At 35.8% G+C, this 23,012-nt stretch overlaps 1 protein-coding gene across 4 annotated transcripts in view; it reads right to left on the reverse strand.

Moving 5' to 3' along the window:
- Window positions 1-1,613: 1,613 nt before the first annotated feature.
- LOC128560742 (solute carrier organic anion transporter family member 1B3-like) overlaps window positions 1,614-23,012 on the reverse strand; it is a 99,671-nt gene continuing 78,272 nt past the window's right edge. For all 4 annotated transcript variants that reach the window (XM_053554113.1, XM_053554112.1, XM_053554114.1 and 1 more), the window contains 6 exons: window positions 21,973-22,168; window positions 21,032-21,197; window positions 18,385-18,569; window positions 11,939-12,003; window positions 10,467-10,584; window positions 1,614-1,974 (listed from right to left, as the gene is read on the reverse strand). In XM_053554113.1, coding sequence (XP_053410088.1) covers window positions 1,761-1,974; window positions 10,467-10,584; window positions 11,939-12,003; window positions 18,385-18,569; window positions 21,032-21,197; window positions 21,973-22,168 — 944 coding nt within the window. In that variant the 3' untranslated portion in view covers window positions 1,614-1,760. The remainder of the gene's footprint in view (window positions 1,975-10,466; window positions 10,585-11,938; window positions 12,004-18,384; window positions 18,570-21,031; window positions 21,198-21,972; window positions 22,169-23,012) is intronic.

Genomic DNA, 23,012 nt, shown 5'->3' on the forward strand with positions numbered 1-23,012 from the left:
CTTATACATGGAATCTAAAAAATAGATCTCACATAAGTTAAGAGCAGAATAATGTTACTAAGGACTGGAGAGAATGGGTTAATGAGGAGAGGTGAGTCAATGAGTATGATATTGCAATTAGGAGGAGGAATAAGCTCTATAAATACTGCACAAGCTCTATAAATACTGCACAGTAGAGTGATTATAGCTAACAATAATGCACTATATATTTCTAAACACTAGGTGAGAAGATTTTGAATGTTCTCAAAGTAAAGAAGCAATACATGTCTAAGGTGATGGATATGCTAATTGTTACAATTTGATCATTACACATTGTACTCTATAAATATGTAGAATTATATATACCATAGGTATCATTATATACATAGTATATAAATATCCATTAAATTAAAAAATGTATATATGATCCTATCACCATCAGATTTGCTATATGATGCTCACTAACTTAGCATGTGGGTGATTTCCCCCCAAATTTCTGTTAGTTTGATTAATGACTCTTTTCTCAGGTCTACAGTCAGGCCAATTCCCAGATTCTAGTAATATCTATGTTGTGTGACTTGGCTATACTCAGGTAATCCTTCTCCTAGCCTGCGGTTTTCTGTCTATCATGGAATCCTACTATCACTTGTGGAATATTTTTTTAAAGAGATATCTAAGCTGTATCACAGATATTTTGACTCAGAATTTCTGGAGCAGATTTAAGATCACATTTCTTTTTTTAAAAAGAAATCATAGTTGATTCTGATGCAAAAAGAATCTTTCAAAACCATTTGAGAATAAAAACTACCAACTCTAGCATTCATTATAACAGAGCTGCTGCCACTAGGAAATGCAATATTTGAATATTTGTTCTCACTCTATTTCTTGGGCTGCTTGTAAAGATATGAAAAATATTTTTTTGTGCACCAAAACCAAACAAATTAAATAAAAAACATGTAATAAGGTGACAGCTGATATATTATCTGGCATAGACTTTATTTCTTCCAGATAATAAACAGATGGAATGAAGACATATCTTTTCAATGAGTATTGCTTTCTAGAGGCAAAGTCAATTTTTCTTACCCCATTTCCATAGGTCCAATAGAAACTTAACACATTCTGTAATATCTTGTCTAACAATCACAGTTTGCAAATATTTGAATATCTCTGTTCCTTTAGCATTTTTTAAATGGGAAGTTGGAAGATATATCAGCATTGCTAGTTAAACACAATTTCAGATTATAAATGTAAAAGTCTGTGAAATATCGCTTCTTGGCCTTTTGGCTAAGATCAAGTATAAAAGTCTGTGAAATATATGATTTAATATAAATAATAGATATCAAAATAGCATAAATTCTGCAGCAGGCTAGATCCCACGCCTGAGTAATATGGTCCAAGTTGGTTTAGAAAAAAAGACATCAGGTTTTTCTCCTTATTTAGACTATTAATCTTTCCTGTTTTTTCTTTTTTTACCCCTACCCATCTTCTAGTCACTGTGACTATTAAGAGTTATAACTACCTGAGCAAATATTTTTACTTCTATTACATATTAATGATGCATCTTGCTTTAAATTTCTATGGATTATATATTTAATCTTAATTTCATAGCTCTACCCTAACAGTGGGCACTCTCATTCCTTTTTATTTATAGTTTATTATAAATTCATAGGCTTATTCACTGTTCCATCATAAGTAAAGAATGTGGGAATTCTCAATGAAAGGAGCAGGAAGTTTCCAATCAACCCAATACAAATACCTAGCAACAGAAGTGGTTTTTTCCCTCAAGCGCATGTTTCAACTTCTGCTACATCAGAAGGTATACAATATTCATTGTTCATTAAAGATTCCTTGTTGGCTTCATTCATGACATTTTTTTCATTTTCTGGTGGCTTGGTATCTTTTCCTTGACATTTTTTCTTCATGAAAAAAATTAATACAATATACAAAAGAAGTGCTGGGCATCTCAAGCTTATAGACAGGCCAATATAGACTTTTCTGTGAAAATAGAATAAAAAGATTATCATTTTATGTTATGTGAAACTTAAACTATTTCTATCCAGTATATAGACCATAAAGGAAAAAAATTAAAATTATACAAAAAATTATTAAGCAGCCACTCTAATGATACTTTTCTTTAGAAAATAAGGAAACTTTTATTATTTTAAAAGGATCATGAAGGCACAAAACCAAACTTCACTTTAAGTCTGTTTCTAAGACCGATTGATATGGTTAAGTGAGGACTTACTGTAGATGAATCTATAACATGTGGATGAATTATGGTTGAATATTTCAACATCCCTCTATGAGAAATGCAAAGTTCTAGCAGTCAAGAATCAGGAAGGACATAGCTGAACTCAATAACACCATCAATCAATAGTATATAATGGACATCTATAGAGTACTTCATCTAAAAACACATTACATTATATTGAGAAGAATACATATTCAAGCTGATATGAAATATTCATCAAGATAAATGACTTTCTATCTTATTTCTAAGATATAAAACGTATCTTAACAAGAGAATAGAAGTAGTACAATGTCTGCTGTCACACAATGGAATTAAACGAGAAGTCGATAAAAGAAAGATAATTGGAAAATCCCCAAATTTGTGATGATGAAACAATACACTTCTAAATAATACCTAAGTCAAAGAAGAAATTTTAAAAAAAAATTTGAAAATATTTTGAACTAAATAAAAATGAAAACTTATCAAAATTTGTGAGATGAAGCAAAAATAGCGCTTACAGGGAAATTTATAAAAAGAGAAATGATCTGAAATCAGTCACCTAAACTTTTACCTTAGAAAATTGGAAATATAAAAGCAAATGAGAACCCAAAATAAGCAGAAAAAAAAAAACAAAGAACAAAAATTAGAGGAAAAAATCAAGGAAATTGAAAACATCAACAGAGAAAATCAACAAAAACTGTTCTTTTGAAAAGATCAATATAATCAATAAGCCTCTTGCCAGGCTAACTATGATAAAAACAGAAGAGACATAATAATAAAAGTAATGAAAAAGGGGACATCACTGCAGATCCCGTAGACATTAAAAGGCTAAGAAAAAGAATATTACGAACACATGATACCCACAATTACAATAATCTAGATGAAATGGACCAAGTACTTAAAAGATTCACACTATTCAAATTCATGTTAGAAAAAATAGACAATGTAAATAGGCCTATATCTATTAAAGAAATTGAATCAATAACTACTAGCATTCTATTAGTCATTACATCTGAAATATCCAATTTGAATAAAAGTTTAGTTTATTATATCTCAAACAAGAAGCAGTGCAATTGGCTCAGCACTTGTAGCACAGTTATTATGGCACCAGCCACATACACTGAGGGTGGTGGGTTTGAATCCGGCCGGGGCCAACTAAACAACTACAACAAAAAATAGCCAGGTGTTGTGGCTGGGTGCCTGTAGTCTCAGCTACTTGGGAGGCTGAGGAAAGAGAATCGTTTAAGCCCAAGAGTTTGAGGTTGCTGTGAACTGTGATGCCAGGGCACTCTACCAAGGGTGACATAGTGAGACTCTGTCTAAAAAAAAAAAAAAAAAAGAGAGAAGCAGTACAATTAATCAAAGTATGCACCTAAACAATCACCACTGATTTGCCATCTTAATAGTAGCTTGTGAATGCCAGAAATGAACAAATCTAGAGACCAAGTGGCAAAGAAATTCTTAAAGGCATTTTTCATAGCTTGTTGAGAATTTAATACTTTTTCTTGCAAGAAGTGGTTCAAAGCCTGGAAGAAATGGTAGTCAATTGGTGCAAGGTATGGTGGATGACAGAGAGTTTTTCTAAATCAAGCTTTTGTAGTTTGAGCAGCATTGTTTGTGCAATAGCATTGTCTTGCAAAAGATCAACCTGTTTCTATTGACCAATATCAGCTGTTTAATCACAAGCATCCTCATCATTTTTACCCATTGGTTGCAGTAGACATTCACTGTAATGGATTGACTAGGTTTCATGAAGCTGCAGCAGATTATGCTAGCCCTGGACAACCAAACCCCATTAGCTTTTTTTGGTGAATATTCAGTTTTGCACTGTGTTTTGACCCTTCATCTTTATCCAACCATTATGCTGGGTGTTTGCAGTTGTCAAAAAGAAGAGTCCATTTTCATCGCATGTAATAATACAGTATAGAAATGGTTCACTTTTATATCATGACAACAAAGAAAAATTGCCTTCTAGGCAATTTCGCTTCTGGTGCTTATTTAATTCATGTGGAACCCATCTATCTGGCTTCTTTATCTTGCTAATTTGTTTCAAATGATCCAATATTACTGAAACAGTAATGCCAAACCTTGCTGCTAATTCACATGAATGTTGAGATGGATTCACTTCCACTATAGCTTTGAGTTCATCATTATCCACATCATTCTCAGGTTACATGAGGCTAATTTTCACGATTAAAATCACCAGAATGGCACTTCGCAGGCCATCAATGTACTGTGAATTCATTAGCCACATCCTTCCCAAACAAATATTTCAACCTGTCTGCACTGCATTGGTTTCATAATGGAACTCATATTAAAAAATAATAACAACTTTTAGGGCGACACCTGTGGCTCAAAGGGGTAGGGTGCTGGCCCCATATGCTGGAGGTGGTGGGTTCAAACCCAGCTGTGGCCAAAAACTGCAAAATAATAATAATAATAATAATAATAACAACAACACAATTTTATAATTTATCCATGGTTTCACAAAAATTACTCTAAAAAAAGTTTGAAATATAATCCCAAGCCAAAATATGCATTCGAAAGAGGATGTACCTTCACAATAAAAATAGAACAAGTGTCAAAGTGAAATATCAAAGATAATCAACTGTCAAACTTAGTACTTAAGGAAATTGGACATTTCATACTTAATAACTTAATAAAATGGGAAGCACCAAGCTCAGATGGGTTCACTGGTGAGTTCTATCAACACTTACAGAAGAAATTATACCAGTTCTCCACAATATCTTTCAGAGGATAGGAGCTGCAAGAAAGCTCCTGTCTCATTCCATGAGGGCAGCACTACCCTAATTCAGAAACCAGACACAGGCTTTACAAGTTAAGAAAACCATAGAGCAATATCCGTTATGAACATAGATGCAAAAAACTAAATGAAATAACAAATTGAATCCAACAATGTAGAAAAATAATTTAAAAATATAATTATACACTATGACCAACTGGGAATCATCTCAACATACAAAAGTCAATTATGTAATTGACTGCAACATACAAAAGTCAATTATGTAATTCATTGCAACAACAGGCTAAGGAAGAAAGAAATCACATGATCACATCCCTAGATGCAAAAGAATGCATTTGATAAAAATCAAACACTCATTTATGATTTAAAACTCTCATTAAAATAGAAACAGAGGAGAACTTCCTTGGTTTGATAAATAAAAAAATTTTCCCCCAACCTACACCTAACATCATACTTAATGGTGAGAAACTCAAAGGTCTCCCAGTAAAGTCAGGAACAATGCAAGAATATCTCCTGCCATCATTATTTTTCAACAGGGTACCAGAAGTCCTAGCTAATGCAATAAAATTATTCTTAAGGGAAAAATAAAACTTTTGTTTTCAGATGACATGAATTTCTATATAGAAAGTTTCAGATAATAGAAAAAAACACTACTGGGACTAAGAAGCAATTATAGCAAGATTGCAGGATAGAAGATAAATATATCAAAGTCAATTTATTCCCATGTGTCACCAATAAGCAAGTGAAATTTGAAATTAAAAACATATTACCATTTACATTGGTACTCCCCTGAATGAAATACTGAGGTATAAATCTAATAAAATATATACAAGAACTATAAGCAGAGAACTATAAAACTCTGATGAGAAGAACTAAATAAAGAGATATTCCAAGTTCACATACGGTGTACAAAGATTCAATATTGTCAGGATGTTAGTTCTTCCCTACTTGACCTATAGACCCCAGGCAAGCCCAGTAAGTTATTTTTTTGGGATATTAACAAACTAATTACAAAGTTTATGGAAAGAAACACAAGAATATCTGAGCGAATACTTAAAGAGAAGACCAAAGTAATAGGACTGATATTACTTGACTTCCAGACTTACTCTAAAGCTGTAGTAATCAAGGCAATGTTATTTTGGTGAATAATAGGAATAGATTGATGGAACAGAATAGACAGCCCAGAAATAGACCCACCCCCATTTAAATATGGGTAACTGATCTTTGATAAAGAACAAGGCAATACAACGGGGAAAAGCTAGGCTTTTCCACAAATGGTGCTGGAACAATTAGACATCCACCTACAAAATGATACGTTTAGACAAGACTCTTCATAGAAATTAAATCAAAATAAATCACAGACTAAATTGTAGAACAAGAAACTATAAAATTCCTATAATCAAGAAGAAAATCTAGATGGCCTAGGGTTTTGTTATGACTTTTCAAGCAATAAAAACACATGGAAGAAACTTAAATACATATTACTAAGTTAAAGAAGCTAGTCTGAAAAGGCCACGTATTGCATAATCCCAACTATGTGACCTGGAAAAAGCAAAACTATAGATACAGTAAAAAGATCAGTAGTTTCCAGGGGAGGGAGGGATAAATAAGCAGAGCATCGAGTAGCTTTACAACAGTGAGACTGTAGTACGGGATACGTGTTGTTATACAATTGCCCAAACCCATAAAAAGTGCAACACCAAGATGGAAGCTATGTACTCTGGGTGATAAAGATGTGACAATACAGGTTTGTCACTTATAACTAATGTATCCCCCTGATGGGAGATACTGATAATGGGGGAGGCTATGCATACATGTGTGGGGGCAGGTGGTTTGGGAAATCACTATACCTTCTCCTCAATGTTGCTATGAACCTAACTGTTCTAAAGAATAAAGCCTACTAAAAAATCATAAGATGATCATTTAATTTTTGTTGCCTTCAGTTGTAAATACACTGCTCTTTTTAAAATTTCCCTTTAGACAATCTAGCAATGAACAAAGATATTCAAAGGAAAGTGATATGGGCCATGAGTGAGGTAGAATGTGCTTTTGAATGTTCTAAAGAGGGGTGGTTATGCAATAGCATACACTTTATGAAAGAAAGGATGTACGCCTGAAGCATGTCCTGGATGTGAAGCCTAAGAGCTGTCTTATTGGGCTGAAATCAAGGTGTTCACAGGGCTCTGTTCCTTTTTGGAAGCTCTAAGAAAGGATCTGTTTCCTTGCCTTTTCCTGCTTCTTAAGGCCACCGACACACTATGACTCCTGGCCACTTTCTGCCATCTTCAAGGCCAGCAACAGGACTGAGTCCTTCTCATGTCCCATCACTCTGACCTCTTCTGCCTCCCTCTTGCATTTGTTAGAATCTCCGTAGTTACATTGGGCCCAACCAAATAATACTCCTATGTTCAAGTCAGCTGATTAGCAACTTTATTCCACAGCATATTGACATGTTAAGACACAGACGACTTTGGGGAGCTGTTTTTCTGCACACTGCATATGTCAATCCACAGATTTCAGAAGCTCACTGATTCTTAAGAAGGATAATTAAGAAGAAATCCATACCTAGACAGCTCATAGTGAAACTGCTGAATACCAAACAGAAAGGGAAGATACTTAAAGAATCAAAATAGAGAAGATAGACTACCTTAAAAGAATAAGAGAAACAGTTAACAGCTAACTTATTACAGCAAAACAGAAATTAGCAGACAATAGAATGATGTCTTCAATATGCCGAGAGAAAACAACTGTCGATTTAGAGTTCTCTACCTTGAATATATGTCTTTTAGATATAAGATTGAAATAAAGACATTTCCCAAATAATTAAAATGGACGATTTGTAACTAAAAGAACACACGAAAAGACATTTTAAAACATCTACTTCGGTCAGAAGGAAAGTAACCCTAGATGGAATATGAGATGCAAGGAGGAATGAAGAGCAAAGAAAGTGGTAAATATGTGAGGAAATGCAGTCACTGATTCTTTAAAGCTTAATAACAATGTTGCAGGGTTGGTCATAACTTAAAGTATACAAGAATAATGTGTGTGTATAATGGTGGCACAAAGGTCTTTGTGTGTAAAAATTTGATTTCATAATATTTGTTCAATGAGAAGAATTAGTTAATAAAAGAATTTAATATTTAAAAAATTCAAATTCTGGCTCAGCACCTATAGCACAGTGGTTACGGCACCAGCCACATACATCAAGGGTGGTGAGTTCGAACTCGGCCTGGGCTAGCTAAAGCAACAATGACAAATGCAACAAAAAAATAGCTGGGTGTTGTGGCGGGTGCCTGTTGTCCCAGCTGCTTGGGAGACTTTGGCAAGAGAATTGCTGAAGTCCAAGAGTTGAGGTTGCTGTGAGCTGTGACACCACAGCACTCTACCGAGGGTGACATAGTGAGACTCTGTTTCAAAAAAAAAGTCAAATTCCATTTTAGTTTTACCTAAGTTTTCACTAGAGAAAAAGGAACTAGTATGGTGAAAAAAATGTTTCTAAGGGTTTATTTTTATTGAAATCAATATAAAGCATCACAAAATGTGTTATGTAAGTGCTTGGACTTGGTGGTAATTGCAGTGAGGAATTTTTAAGGAGCATCTCACCACTTGCCCTGGACACGAGTGATGATTAAAATTAAAAATAAACACTTTCTGAAAATCATTAAGTTAAACTCACTAGGTTTATTTTTGGTAAATTTATTTCCATAATTTTAATTTTAAAAAGTTTTATGGAAAAGTCTGTGAGACAGTGAGTGCTGCCTCAGTAGGAGAACTGCAGAAGAAGCTGGACCTCTATTTGTTGGGGGGTATTAGTGAATTTACACACCAAATAGAAGGATGTATTTTCAGTGAATTCGATCCAGAGGTCCAACCTGAACTGAAAAATTACCACACGTTCACATAAATGATAGCATACTCCCTGGAACTGTTCATGCTTGTATTTCCCGTGACAATATACAGTGAAGAGAGTTCCATATTAATAAGTATTCCTAGAAGTACTGTTGTTGGCTCAAAGTGATATACTTTTGCCAAACGCGGTACATAATCAACATTTTTGTTTGCTGACAATCTGGGTGGGTTTTAATTGTAACCCTGTTGTTATCAATGAATTTGAGCATCTTTTTGTTTGTTTCATAGGCACCAGTCCTTCTTTTTCATTGGAAAATGTTGGATGATTTATCCTTTTCAGATACCTTATTTTTTAAGAGCAATTTTAAGTTTACAGAAAAACTGTACAGCATATGGAGGGCTCCCATATACTCCTTGCCCTACACACATACCCAGTTTCTCCTATTATTAAGATCATGCATTAGTGTGGTACATTCATTACCATTGATAAACAAATATCGATACATTAGTAAATTTATATTATTAAATAAAAATAAATACATATTCTACATTAGAGTTCTCTTATTATGTGGTACAGTCCTGTAGACTTCACAAATACATAATGTTATATGTCTACTATGACTATATATACTATCAGACAGAATAGGTTCAGGCCCTAAAAATGCCCTGTGATCCATGTTTTTGTCTCTTCCTTCTCCCCACTGAGCCACGGAAACCACTGATCTTTTTGTTTTCTTTATAGTTTTGCCTTCTCTAGAAGATCACACAGTTGGAATCACACAGTCTGAAGCTTTTGAAGACTGCCTTCTTTTACCTAGCAATATACATTTTTAAGTTTCCTTCTCATTCTTTTGTAGGTTGATAGCTCATTTATTTTTATTGCTGAATAATATTCTATTGTACGGGTGCACCCTAGTTTGCTTATCCATTCACCTACGGAAGAACACTTTGGATGCTTTCATTTTTTCACATTCAAGTGAAGCTTTTTGTATGGACAAGTTTCTAACCAATTTGGGTAAATACTTAGAAGCATGATTACTTAATCATGTAATAAGTAATAAGCCTATAAGGTTTGACCCATCAGAAACTAACAGATTGTCTGCCAACATGACTGTACCATTTTACATTCCTACTAATGAAACAAGAATTCCTGTTGCTTCATGTCTTTGTCAGATTATGGAAACATTTTTTCCCTTTTATTTCCTTATTGACTTATGACCAGAACCCTTGCTGGTCATTTGGTCATTTTGTATCTTTCCAGAGAAGCCACAGGCAATTCTACCCCCCCACCCCGCCCCACACACACATATTTTAGTATGAGGAAAGGTTTGGAAAGAAAACAGATCCAAGTACAAATCCTAGCTATTTTTCTTTTAGCTGTGTGATTTTTTGGTACAAGTTATTTATTATCCTTGAATCTTAGTTTCTTTATATTTAAGGAAAAAGAAAATATTCATTTCCTACATTTTCTATGAGAATGGAAATGAGATATCAGATTTCCTGATAAAACACTGAATACAAAGTAAGCATTCACTAAATGGTGGTTATCACTATTAATATTATTAAAATGAAAACTTTATCTTTTAGAAATTAATACAGTTGAAGTAAAAAATCAATTAGTGAAATATATTTATGACAACTTACCCAAATAAAGTAGAATTATATATCCTACAAGACCCTTGTTTCCCACAGCTGTTCGTAGACCACTTCATACATGTTCTATCAATCAGAACCCCATAATATATTGGAGCTAGAATTCCTCCTAGAACGTGAGATTAGAAGATGTCAATTCAAGGAACATTTGTCAACTATAACATTTGTCAATTTCATATTGATACATTTTGGAATTTCTTCCATTCTCATAGTCTCATTTCAACCTATCAGAAGGGGTACTAACTACCCAGACTCTATTTTTAGTGTCTGTAGCTTAGGTTCTAGGAGTGAAGTATCTCCATTGAGTATGGAGGTAGACAGCCACCAGCATGTGTACAGGCTGGAAGACGAGAGATACACAAATTGGGAAGAGAGTTGGTGGGAATCTCGAGCACCTCTATCTTCTTCTTTCTTATTTCCTTTTTATTCCTTCATTTCTTACCTTTGAGGATCTGTGATCTTGACCCCAAATACACTTCTTGGACAACCCCTCCATTGTGGTTTTCAAATCTCCATTTGAGTATGGAGTTATATTCTTTTGTTTGCTTGCCAAGAGTCCCAGGGATTGGCTTGCCCTACTTTTCCTTCTGCTACCAGTGGTTGCCTCTGGGTCATAATCAATCCTCTTCCCTAGTCTCAAGATTAAGATACCCTTTTCCTATTTTCCATGAATAAGTATATACTGTTTATTGTTCTTACAAAGGGCATTCACAGGGGCTTGGTTAGAAATTGTTCAACAAGAACAGGCATCTATGTGATATAATTGGCAAATGGCAACAAGAGGGAAAGAATAATTTCCTAAATTCTTTACTTGTCACCTTTGAATATTTGTAAATAGGCCTTTAGCCTCTGGAGTCTTCAGTCCTACCATTTGCCAACATAAACCTCAATCTGCTGAGCTTTCTTTTGTTCAGAACACTCCCTTAATCCAAGATGCCCAGCTGTAGAATCTGAGTTCTCACTGTCTTTTGCATTTTTGATTACTGATAAAGGTTAGCTGCCCAGCCTTCCAGAACTAGTTCATGTCAGCTTCTGTTGTTTTGTACCTCAAACTGGCCAGATTCCCAGGCCTCCCAAGCTGCTTTGGTCCTTCCTTAAATAATATCTTAATTTAGATGGAAGGCCCTTCCCTCTGACAGAGTGGAAGAAACATTCCTCCTATTCATCTGAAAGTGAAAACATTTGGGGAACTGCTTATCTTTCCGTTACAAAGAATATAACACAAATGAGATGATTCCTTGGTCTTTACAGATTGACTTTAACTAGAACTAACAATCAAATTCTCTTTTAGGTCATTCAATCTTTGTTTGTCTCTTACTATTTTGTTTACCACAAAAATAGAAATGATTCTTACTTAGTCTTTTTTCTTTACTTTCTTATAACCAAAACTGAATTACATTTGGTTTTTAAGCTTTGACATGAATATTTATATCTTAAGTTAATAATCTATGTATTTTCCATACCTAGTGATCGTATAACCAGTGCATGGAAACCCATTGCAAGTGATTTCAATTCAGGCTGAACATTCCTGAAATTAGACAAAGGCAAGACAACATTTAACGCTGTTCAAATATCAGACAGAGTTCAATGTTAAAATACTTCTCAGTATTATATTATTGGTCTTCAAAGTAGAATGAAAACCATAAGGTGAATGGTTCATGCTATATAAAGCTATATTTCAATTGTTTTAAAAAGGCAAACACTTTAATGATAATTATTATTCTCTTACGTATTTAATCCATTATGATTTCAAGACACTTTAACATTTTCTCATTTAGTGCTTATGAAAATCCTGTGAGAAAGTATTTGGAATGAACTTGAATAGGGCTGTGAAGAAACTAATTTCATGTGTTCCGTCTGGGCAAGACAGATCATGTCAAAAGAGCAGATTCTGTTACCTACATATACATCTTACTAGACTTCTTTTTACCACCTTATTTCTGTCATCAATGTTAACAAGAAAAGTTTAGTAATATGATTCATAAATTACATAATACAACCAGAGAGCCCCCCCAAATTATCTGTATTTTAGTATCTAGTGCATTTAACTGTGACATCTCTGTGACAACCTAATACATACCAAGTGACATGAATTCATCCCGGCAGTAGTAGCTTGGGTGGGCTGAGACAGGGGAGGTGACTAAGAAGCAGAAACACCACTTTTACTGAAATATTGAATTAACTGATACAAAAGGTGTTTTTGTCTTGAAGATATCTACAGACTGGTACGTTACCACTCCCATAATTCCTTGATGATTTTGGTCCTATGCTCTCTGTCATTTTTTCCAAAACAATTTCTGCCACTTTTTGTCATCACTTTAATATCCACGCAGACCATCCTCCCACTGCTCTGGTCTTCCTGTTTCTTCTCTCCAAGGTCTTACCTGCTCCACCCCCCAGTCAGACCAATCAGGACACACTTTCCTGATTTTTGAGCATGCCCAGCCTCATCAGCACCTCCTGTCTGTTACATGTTCTCACACCTGCTGCAGCACACCTCCGCCCCACAGGGCTCTGCAGGTCCCTGACTCCCCTGATTCCCCACCGGCTATCGCTAGTTTCACCCCTTCTTTTCCTCTCTCACCCTGACCTCATTATAACCACTGCTCTGCACATACTCTGCACTGTTGGTCTCACTCATCCTTCATTATACTAGACAAGCAAAAATCTTTTCATCCAACTCTCTGCCTTCCACATACCTACACCCAAAGAGCTGCACTGCTGAAAGAAGTCACTCGAACGTGCTGACTGCACTCACTTCACATTCACAACCACAAACCTGTGGTGGCCTCCAGTGCAATCCTGATGTATTTTACTAGCCCATTGTCTCATTCAGTGTATTCCTCCAATCTTCAAGTTTACATTTCCTGATCTCCTCTCAAGCCTCTTTCTTTTCTTACTTCTCACACTCAATCGATTACCTTGCTTTCTGTTTAAAAGAGAAAGGAGAATGCAGAAAAGAATTCCAGGGCTCTGATACTACTAAAGCTGCACATTTACCTGCTTTGTACCCACATGGGCAACTTTCCCTTCTACTCCAGGGTAAAGCTCTGTGTACTTGTTATGTACTTGTTCGTTTGTTCCCTTTCCTCTGAAATCACTCCCCTCTTTCCTGCATGATTAACTTCCTTAATCTCTACCTTATCAGTACACAAGCATGCTATTATACTCAGCATTGAACACAGGTACAAGTCTTGATGCTACCACCCTGCTAGCTACCGAATCTCTTCTCTGCTTCCTTTTATAAGTCCCCCAAAGAAGTTTTCCTATTGGCTGTCTGGACTTCCCCTTCTTGATTTGTTCTTGGTTCTTTTCAAAAGAGCCTTTCTTCCCTACCATCTTCTTGCACTACTTTTATTTTGAAATCTAGTGGTCACTTCCTAGTCCCTAAATCCTATGAACTCTCGGGAGCCCTTGACACAAATGATTACTTCCTCCTTCCTGATATAGCCTTCATTTGGCTCTGGGATACCACCCTTCCCTGATTTTTCTCATAACTCAAGGGAATGCTTTCTCAGTTTGCGTCCCTTATTTCTCCTTTTTGATCCTTGATCCCTGAAGTTAGAGTGCCTCCTGGTGTTTAGTTCCAACATCTTGTTTCTATCTGTCTACAGTTCCTAAGAGATCTCATAGTGCCACGGACTTAAATATCATCTGCATGTTCCTGACTCCAAAATTTATGTTTCTGGCTCTGGTTTTTCTCCTGCATGTTGGATTATAGGGTTGATATTGTCACTAGATATCTATTTATAGGAATAGAACAAAGTCTTGCTTCTCTTCCTCCAACCTCCTATTCTTAATCTTTCTCACTTTGTTCAATAGTACTACCATCCTTGTAGAGCTCAGGGCAGAACTTTGAGATCATTCTTAAATTTTCTTCCTCACATGCCACATTCAATCTGTTAGCAAACCCTATTGGCTTTGCCTTGAAAACCAAAAAGATAACAAAACAAAGATCAAGATTCAAATTACTTCCCACTACTACCACCATCGTTAGTCAAGCGCCTATCCTAAACTGATCACAGTCTTCTGTTTTCCCTAATTCCATTCTTGTTCCCCCCAAACAGTTTCCACACATAGCCAGAATGATCTAGTAGGGTGAGTCACTGTGTCGTCCTAATGCATATATCCTTTGAAGTGTCTTAAAACATGTACAATAAACTCCAAAGCCCTTCTTTTGACCCATATGATCAGCACCTTGTAAGCTCTCTGGCTTTGATTCTTACCCCCCTCTTCCTATGCACTTGTTCTGACCATGTACAGCCAGGTGTGCTCCACACCAGAGCCTTTACCCTTGCACTGTTGTCTGGTTTGCTCCTCCAGTTAGCATCACTTGTACCTTCACTCCTTATCTCTTCGTCAGGTCTCTTAACAAATGTAAAATGTCTAAACTGGTATCTCTCACCTATTCCCCCACATGTTTTCTATTTTCTTACTCTGATTTATTTTTTCCTTTTGGTGCTTCATACTTACCCTATTTTACATATTTACTTACTCATTTGCTTATTGTTTCTTCTTCTATATCCATCTATTCCTCCTATTCCCCATTCCCATTAGAAACTAGTGAAGCTTTATCACTTTGTTAATAGTTCCAAACTCAGTGTGCAGAACTGTGTCAGATTAGATAATGAATATATAGAGAATGAGTAAATGTTATCACCCCTGATTAGTCTTGTTTTAACAATAGCTTTATGAGTTCGGTGCCTGTAACACAGTGATTACGGCGCCAGCCACATACACTGAGGGTGGAGGGTTTGAATCCGGCCTGGGCCAGCTAAACAACAACTAAGTAACTGCAATAAAAAATAGCTGGGCATTGTGGGGGACACCTGTAGTCCCAGCTACTTGGGAGGCTGAGGCAAGAGAAAGTTGGAGGTTGTATTATGTTGCCCTTGGTAGAGTGCTGTGGCACTCTACCAAGGGCAACATAATACAACACAAACAAAAAGAACAACAAAAAAATATCCAATAGCTTTATGATGTAAGCATCAGAAAATTATGAATAGACTGAATTTCAAATTTTTACTCCATAGTCAGATTCACAAAAAAGTTTTACTTCAATAAAATAAATGGCTGTGGGAGATTAATAAATGTTCTTGACAAGTGGTAATGTTGATATAACCATTTTCTTAATAAAATAAAATATAATTATCATCAATGATGGAACAGTGTTTTTTTAAATCCCCCATTCTCTTATGAAGGAGCTTAAATTAAGAAGCTAAAACCTGTTGAGAGGCAATCTCATGTGGCATTTGAGGTGATTTTCTAATAGTTAATGCAGCTGTAATTTGGCAAATATGGGAGGCTTCTCCTTTTGAGTAGAAAATAGTTTATATTAAGGTAAAGGTATATCCGTGGGATAAATTCATATGAACAATTTGACAAGATTTGGGGTCACAGTAGAATTTAAACAGCTGTAGACTCAGTTAACAGATCAATAACAAAAGTTAAAAACACATTTGTCCCATTCTATGTCATGCTTTTGGCTGATGAAGCGAACCTGCGATCAACTATGTAGGTTTTAAAAGTATAATTAGATGTTGACCCAGGTCATATGTATACGTGGATACTTTTAAGAGCCACATAAAGTTTTTACATACTTTCATTTTGGGGTGATTGAAGGATTAACTTGCCCTATAGGACTTGTACAATCTATTTTCTCCCTACCTCTCTGACTTTCCAGTGCCATCCCTTCCCCTCTAAGTCAGTATGTTCCAGTCAGCTTGCTTCTGTTGATTCTCAAACACCCTTTCCTTTCTTAAGGCATCAGCACCTAGACCAGTGTTTTCAAGCAGTGTGCCAGAGCACACTGGTGTGGCATGAGAGCATCTTAGGTGTGCTGTGAAAATTTTTAAAGATCATTAATTAAATTATTTTTGAAAGAAGTTCTAAGCACAGGAAGCATATTCATTTTTCACTCTATTTTTTTTTCCTTAATCAACATAACTTAAGTGTGCCACAGAAGTATAACTATAGGTTCAGGTGTGCTGTGAGATATAACAGGTTGAAAAACACTGACCCTAGACTGTGTCCTTGAAAAGCCCTCCATTTTTTAAAATTGTTGTTGTTGTTTGTTTTTCAGTATCTTTTTTTTTTTTTAATTAATGGTTTCAGCTTAATTGGGGGTACAACACATTAGGTTATATTGTTTGTGTTTGTTCAGTAAAGCCCCTCTTATAATTGTGTCCTGTCCCCAAGAGGTATGTCATACACCCTAACATTGTGCCCATTAAGCTGGAACACCCGTCTCCCACCCTCATCCTCTTCCTGCTCCCTCCTTCCTCACCCACCACCTTGTATTGATTAGAGTTTTCCTCTTATGTGCAAAAGCACTTTGTTTGGCTGATTTGTTTTTTAGACCCTTGGTTCCAATGCCATTTCTTTGAGAAGCATTCTCTGAGTCCCCCTTCCCTCACACTTTAGACAGCCGCACATCTCAATCACCAACTTAGGTTTTCCTCCTTTTTTTTCCAGACAAGGTTTTGCTCTGTCAGCCAGGCATTGTAGTGGTGCAATGGTGCAATCATAGACCACTGCTGCAGCCTCAAACTCCTGCAATCATAGATCACTGCTGCAGCCTCAAACCCCTGCAATCATAGATCACTGCTGCAGCCTCAAACCCCTGCAATCATAGATCACTGCTGCAGCCTCAAACTCCTGCAATCATAGACCACTGCTGCAGCCTCAAACTCCTGCAATCATAGATCACTGCTGCAGCCTCAAACCCCTGCAATCATAGATCACTGCTGCAGCCTCAAACCCCTGCAATCATAGATCACTGCTGCAGCCTCAAACCCCTGCAATCATAGATCACTGCTGCAGCCTCAAACTCCTGCAATCATAGACCACTGCTGCAGCCTCAAACTCCTGCAATCATAGATCACTGCTGCAGCCTCAAACCCCTGCAATCATAGATCACTGCTGCAGCCTCAAACCCCTGCAATCATAGATCACTGCTGCAGCCTCAAACTCCTGCAATCATAGATCACTGCTGCAGCCTCAAACTCCTGCAATCATAGATCACTGCTGCAGCCTCAAACCCCTGCAATCATAGATCACTGCTGCAGCCTCAAACTCCTGCAATCATAGATCACTGCTGCAGCCTCAAACTCCTGCAATCATAGATTACTGCTGCAGCGGTGATCCTCCTGCTCTGAGTAACTGGGACTATAGACACATGCCTCCATGCCTGGCAATTTTTTTAGATTATTATTCTTTGTAGAGATGGGGTCTTGCTATATGGCCTTGGCTAGATTCAAACTCCTCCAGGGATCCTCTGTCCTCTCACCTAGGCCTCCCATACAGCTGCCATGAAATACCCTGAACTGCCCTGATATACTTGTCTTGATTACATCCTGGAAGACTAGGCAAAAAGCCAGGCTGTGAGTAGATTAAAAGCTTTGGAGTTTCATTAGAGACTGAAGTTTACATTTTTTTTTTCTTTGTGGAATTTTGTTTTATTTTTATTTTTTTTAATTAAATCATAGCTGTGTACATTGATATAATCATGGGGCATCATTCACTAGCTTCACAGACTATTTACCAACTTTCACATATACCCTTGTAAGATGCACCTTACATTTATGTCTTATTATATCTGACTTTTTTCAATGAAATCAATATATAATTAACCATGACAGGCCCAGCAAGATGCCAGGCAACTTAAATTAAAAGAATCTTAGTAAGAGGAGAAAGGATGGAATCTAGATTTCATGATGGAAGAATCAGAGGCAAAATTATTAATTGTGGCATTAAGTATCACTATAATTCTAAGACAATGCTTTTTCAGTAAATTAAAGTGTAACAAAGTATCAATTTGAGTTCCACGTATGTTATGGAAAAATATGTATAACATTAGGTGTATTTATAATCTAATATACATAAAAATGTTTTAAAAGGTCATACTTACTTAACAGTTAGCAAGATAACTGAGGTGGCTCCAAGTGCAGAGGAAAAAGCATTCAAGACTTGCACTGTTATATAAATGTAAAATTTCTTTGTACAAGCATCCTCTTTTGGGCATTCACCCAAATGGGCAGAGTAATTTTTATTCTGAAAACCAGTTTCTTCCACACAACTACAATTATGAAATACCTAAAAAATAGTTTTTAAAATATCACAGAATACATTTATAAAACACAGCAAGGCTATAAATACATTCCATTATATTTAAGCACATTTTATTCAAACTAAAAGATTTATAGTTCAAACAAATTCTAAAAGTACAGATGATTACTAGTTGAAAGACAAAATAGTCTCATGGATTCTAGAGAAAGTAATTAACTCTTAACATTGAAGTCATTCTCAATTTTAAAATTAGGAATGAAGTGAAGAAATTAAGTGTCTGAAACTCTGTATATAATTTTCATGTTCATATAAATTCTTTTTAGTACTTTTCTCCTACTTATTTTTACTGTCAATAGCACATTTATTTAGCCTTTTAAGCAATGCCTATGAACTGTCAGAGACTGCCCCAGGGAAGGAAAACCCAAAGAATTCAGAAAATATAGCTGTTTAGGAGAGGCTCAAATCTGGAACTAGAGCCACCCATGAGAATAGAACAAACTTTAGGGAAGATAAAGCCAAACAGAGGTGTTGGAGTTCTATTTTAGCAGGCAAAACATTTAAGAGCATGACAGATAATTAAATAGATGCTGTTTTTACCACAGAGTTTCAACAAACAGAGCACCCTGACTAAGGGTTAGATCACAAAAGGGGAAAAACTTATGAACAAGTGATTTTAGAGACTCATCCAGCAGGAAGTTTATGTACATTGGTGGCTTTAATAAAAATGGTGCTTGTTCTAGAACAAATTGAGGTTTAAGAGAAATTCACCTTGAAGCTGTTAGGGCTAAAGATTAATTACTGGGGGGGAATTGTAGAAGAGTTTGAATCCATACTTGTATGGTTCTACCAAGCTTACTTTTTAAATTTTTTACTTTCTTTGTTCACTAAGAATATTATGGAGGAATCCTTTGGTTCCAGCATATGGACTATGAAACCAAACTTTGGTACAAAGAACCTTGTGTTAAGAAGAGATGGTTTATTACTAAAGATTTAGTAAAAAAACTTTGCAGTATCCCCCAAATGGCATTGCCAGTATTAAGAAGATTTCCCCCTAGTAGACAGGGCTCTCCTTGGAAGCCTACATTAGGGGACAGTGTGGGACGTAGATTAAGTGGGAACCCCTCAGTGAAAATTACTACAACCATGAATGTGAAATATGTGCTTTTAATTATAGTTTGGGGGCCATATTTTTGCAAGTTTATTAAAGTTGTGTCCTATCTTCAAAAAACCTAGGGTGTTTTATTCTTCAGAGTTCTCCACACCTATCCATAATACAATTGGTAGGACAATGGGCAAGGGAAAGATGGAAAGTGCTTGAAAATCAAACACGGAATGGTGTGGCAGAGAGCAATAATCAGATCTGATTGTGTCACTAATGTTGGTAATCGGAGAGGAGCCTGACAAGTAGTTACTCAACTTTGTGAGATGTTGAGTGGGCTGAAGGCATGGAAAACACCATATCTGATTCCCAACTATTGGGAATGATTCAGGAGATTGGGAAGAACCTATACTTCACATAGGAAGAAATGTTTGGAGTGAAGATAGAAATAGCATTTTTATGGGATATGTTGACAATAGGTGAAGCAGGATATTAAATTATCTTGGTGGGAGAAATGGCAGCTTTGGGGAAATGAAAATTGGCAGTCAAGAGTTAGGGAGTATGCAAGGTGCGGTGGCTCATGCCTGTAATCCTAGCAATCTGGGAGGCTGAGGTAGGTGGATTGCCTGAGCTAAGAGGTTTGAGACCAGCCTTAGCCAGAGCGAGACACTGCCTCTAAAAACAGCCAGGCATTGTGGTGGGCGCCTGTAGTCCCAGCTACTTGGGAGGCTGAATCAAGAGAATCACTTGAGCCAAAGAGTTAGAGGTTGCTGTGAACTATGATGCCATGGCAATCTACTGAGGGTGACAAAGTGAGACTCTGTCTCAAAAAAGAAAAAAAAAAAAAAAAAAAGAATTTGGCAATGAAGTGAACATGAAGCTTTGATTCATTTCCCGGAAAGTCAAAAGGGTACAGAGCTTAGCGTTACAGCCATCCAAATCTATATATAAATCTGCACATAGATTGTTATAGTGAGGTAGGTAGTGTTGACAAAGGATTAACTCAGAACTTTCCACTAACATCTGATAGGTAAATAATACCAACTTAGTAGAAATCATATTCTTCAGTCAAGTGAGGGGCTTCTTAGAAAGCCGACAAGCATTCAAATGTTAAAAGGTCATATTCTTACAATCTCAAGGTCAAAAGGTGGGGTAATCTCAACATAGAATTTAAGTAACAGAAAAACCTGATTGTATCCTAGGTAGGATTTTGTATGAATCTTTGTTTATATTGTACAACATCACAGCCACGGCAGCAACAGATAATACTGGGATCCTTTTCTTTTATCTTTTTTACTGGGTATCTTAGTTATAGAAAGATTTTTAGGTAATTGTTAAATCTAATCTGTGACTTTGATTAAGAAGACAGAAAGTAAAAACTAATACTCACCATAGACTTTTTATTGCCACTTGAAGACTTACATCCAGCTAGACAAGGTGATAGGTAAGTTACTCCATTGTTCCCACAGACTGGTTCCCATTGACTTTTATCACAATTGCAATCTGAGTTGCAGTTAGAAGGTGGTACATCCAAATGAGATGTCACTGGGTTATTTCTGGAAATATACAATCGACACATATCAAAGAGAGGAGGAGGATGAGAAAGAGGACGAGGAGGAGAAGCAGATGAAGCAGAAGACAGCAGAGGAGGAGAGGGAGGAGAAGTGAAAGAAGAGGTGGGATGGGAAAAGAGAAGGGAAAGAGAAAAGACATAAGAGGAAGTGTTTCCCTTTCATTAGAAAAGTAGATTCTCCAAGGACTAATATATATTTATATATATTTCTTAATTCTACTTTCAATGAGGACAATACCAGAAGAAATAATATGAGCTTGCAGAAAAGGTAAATTGTGTGTGAACGTGTCCCTTTATAAAGATAGTTGGCAAACATTAAAATGAACTACAGATAAAAGTTGTTCAGTCACTTTTGGAGAATGTCCTTTATTACCCTTAAGATCCATTAATGATGGCGATAGTTAATACTGAGTTTTAGAGTCAAAAACACCTAATTTAAATGAAGATCTTAATATTATTAGCCTTATTATTTATTTCCCTAAGTCCCACGTTCCCATCATAAAATGGGGATAAAAGTATCTACCACTCATTATATGTACCCAAGAAATCATAGTTATATTCTTACAACCTGTTTTACTTTTGTAAGGGAAGGAATAGAAGCACTTTTTGAGGTCTTCAGAAATAGACATTTTAAGAATTTATAAATTTCTCCCAGTTAAAAAAGTTTAGTAAAATTGTTTTCTGCCCTATTGTACTAGCACAGTCTTCTAATTGGATAGTTAACATGTTACGCAATTGATATAGTGATATATACATACCCATCATAGGTCAAGGTCAGGCCGGCAACTGATTTGTTTTCACAGATTAGAATAAAATTTAATGCGTAAAAGAGACAGGATACCAAAGAACTAAAAAATGCAAATTTGCCAATTCCAACTAAGGTAAGTTTGAATTTTCTAATGATATATCCTCCTAAAAACATTCCAGTTGCCATGGTAGGTATGGTTATGAATCCTAAAAATAAGAGAAAAAAAAGTTATAATTATATAAATATAGTTTTTCTGATATGGCTTTATATATGAACTACAGTACATATTAACCAAATTCATCTATTCTTGTTACTTCTTAAGTAGAAGGGTCATAGGCCAGGATAGAGATAAGGGACCAATGTAACAAAAAATGGACAAAAGTACTTTGTTCCTGACAATGGTGAAGGTTTGGTTTCCTCAATAGAAAAAGGAAGTTAGTGAGAATAATTTGTGTCCAAACAGATGATTTCTCTGAGGCACCTCTCCCCCATCTTGAAAACAACAACAACAAAAAAAACCATCTTTCTGCTTATGAGACTTTGATCCTATCATCCAAAATCTCTTACATTGCTTCTCAGCCTTTTGGCTAAGATTAAGTGTAAAATCCTTTATGCTTAGTTTTAATATTACGTCTAGTTTTGACTCCCAGTAACTTAATCTTAATTATCAAATTCAGTTATTGGGAGTCAAAACTAATCTTTAGAGTTTAAACCTTTATCTTAAGTTTAAGATAAGGTTTAAGATAAAGGTTTAAACAAGGAGATTATACAGAAGGCTGGCCCATGGCTTCAATACATTCATGTTCTAATTAATATTTTCTTGTTTATATTTAATTTCTAGTCATATACTATTTGATAAATTGTTAATTCTTCTAATATTTATTAGATTTCTACAATATTGGATTTATGGAAAGAAAATTTTTTCTTTAAAAAGCAGGTCTCAATATGCCATTGAATACAGATATGGTAGCAAAATGTATCCTCTAAAATATGCTTTTTTTGAATTATGCATGTTTTAACAATATATTTAAATCAATTCTCCTTTTGCAA

This window comes from Nycticebus coucang, chromosome 12, assembly GCF_027406575.1.
Source record: "Nycticebus coucang isolate mNycCou1 chromosome 12, mNycCou1.pri, whole genome shotgun sequence".
Classification (NCBI taxonomy): Eukaryota; Metazoa; Chordata; class Mammalia; order Primates; family Lorisidae; genus Nycticebus; species Nycticebus coucang.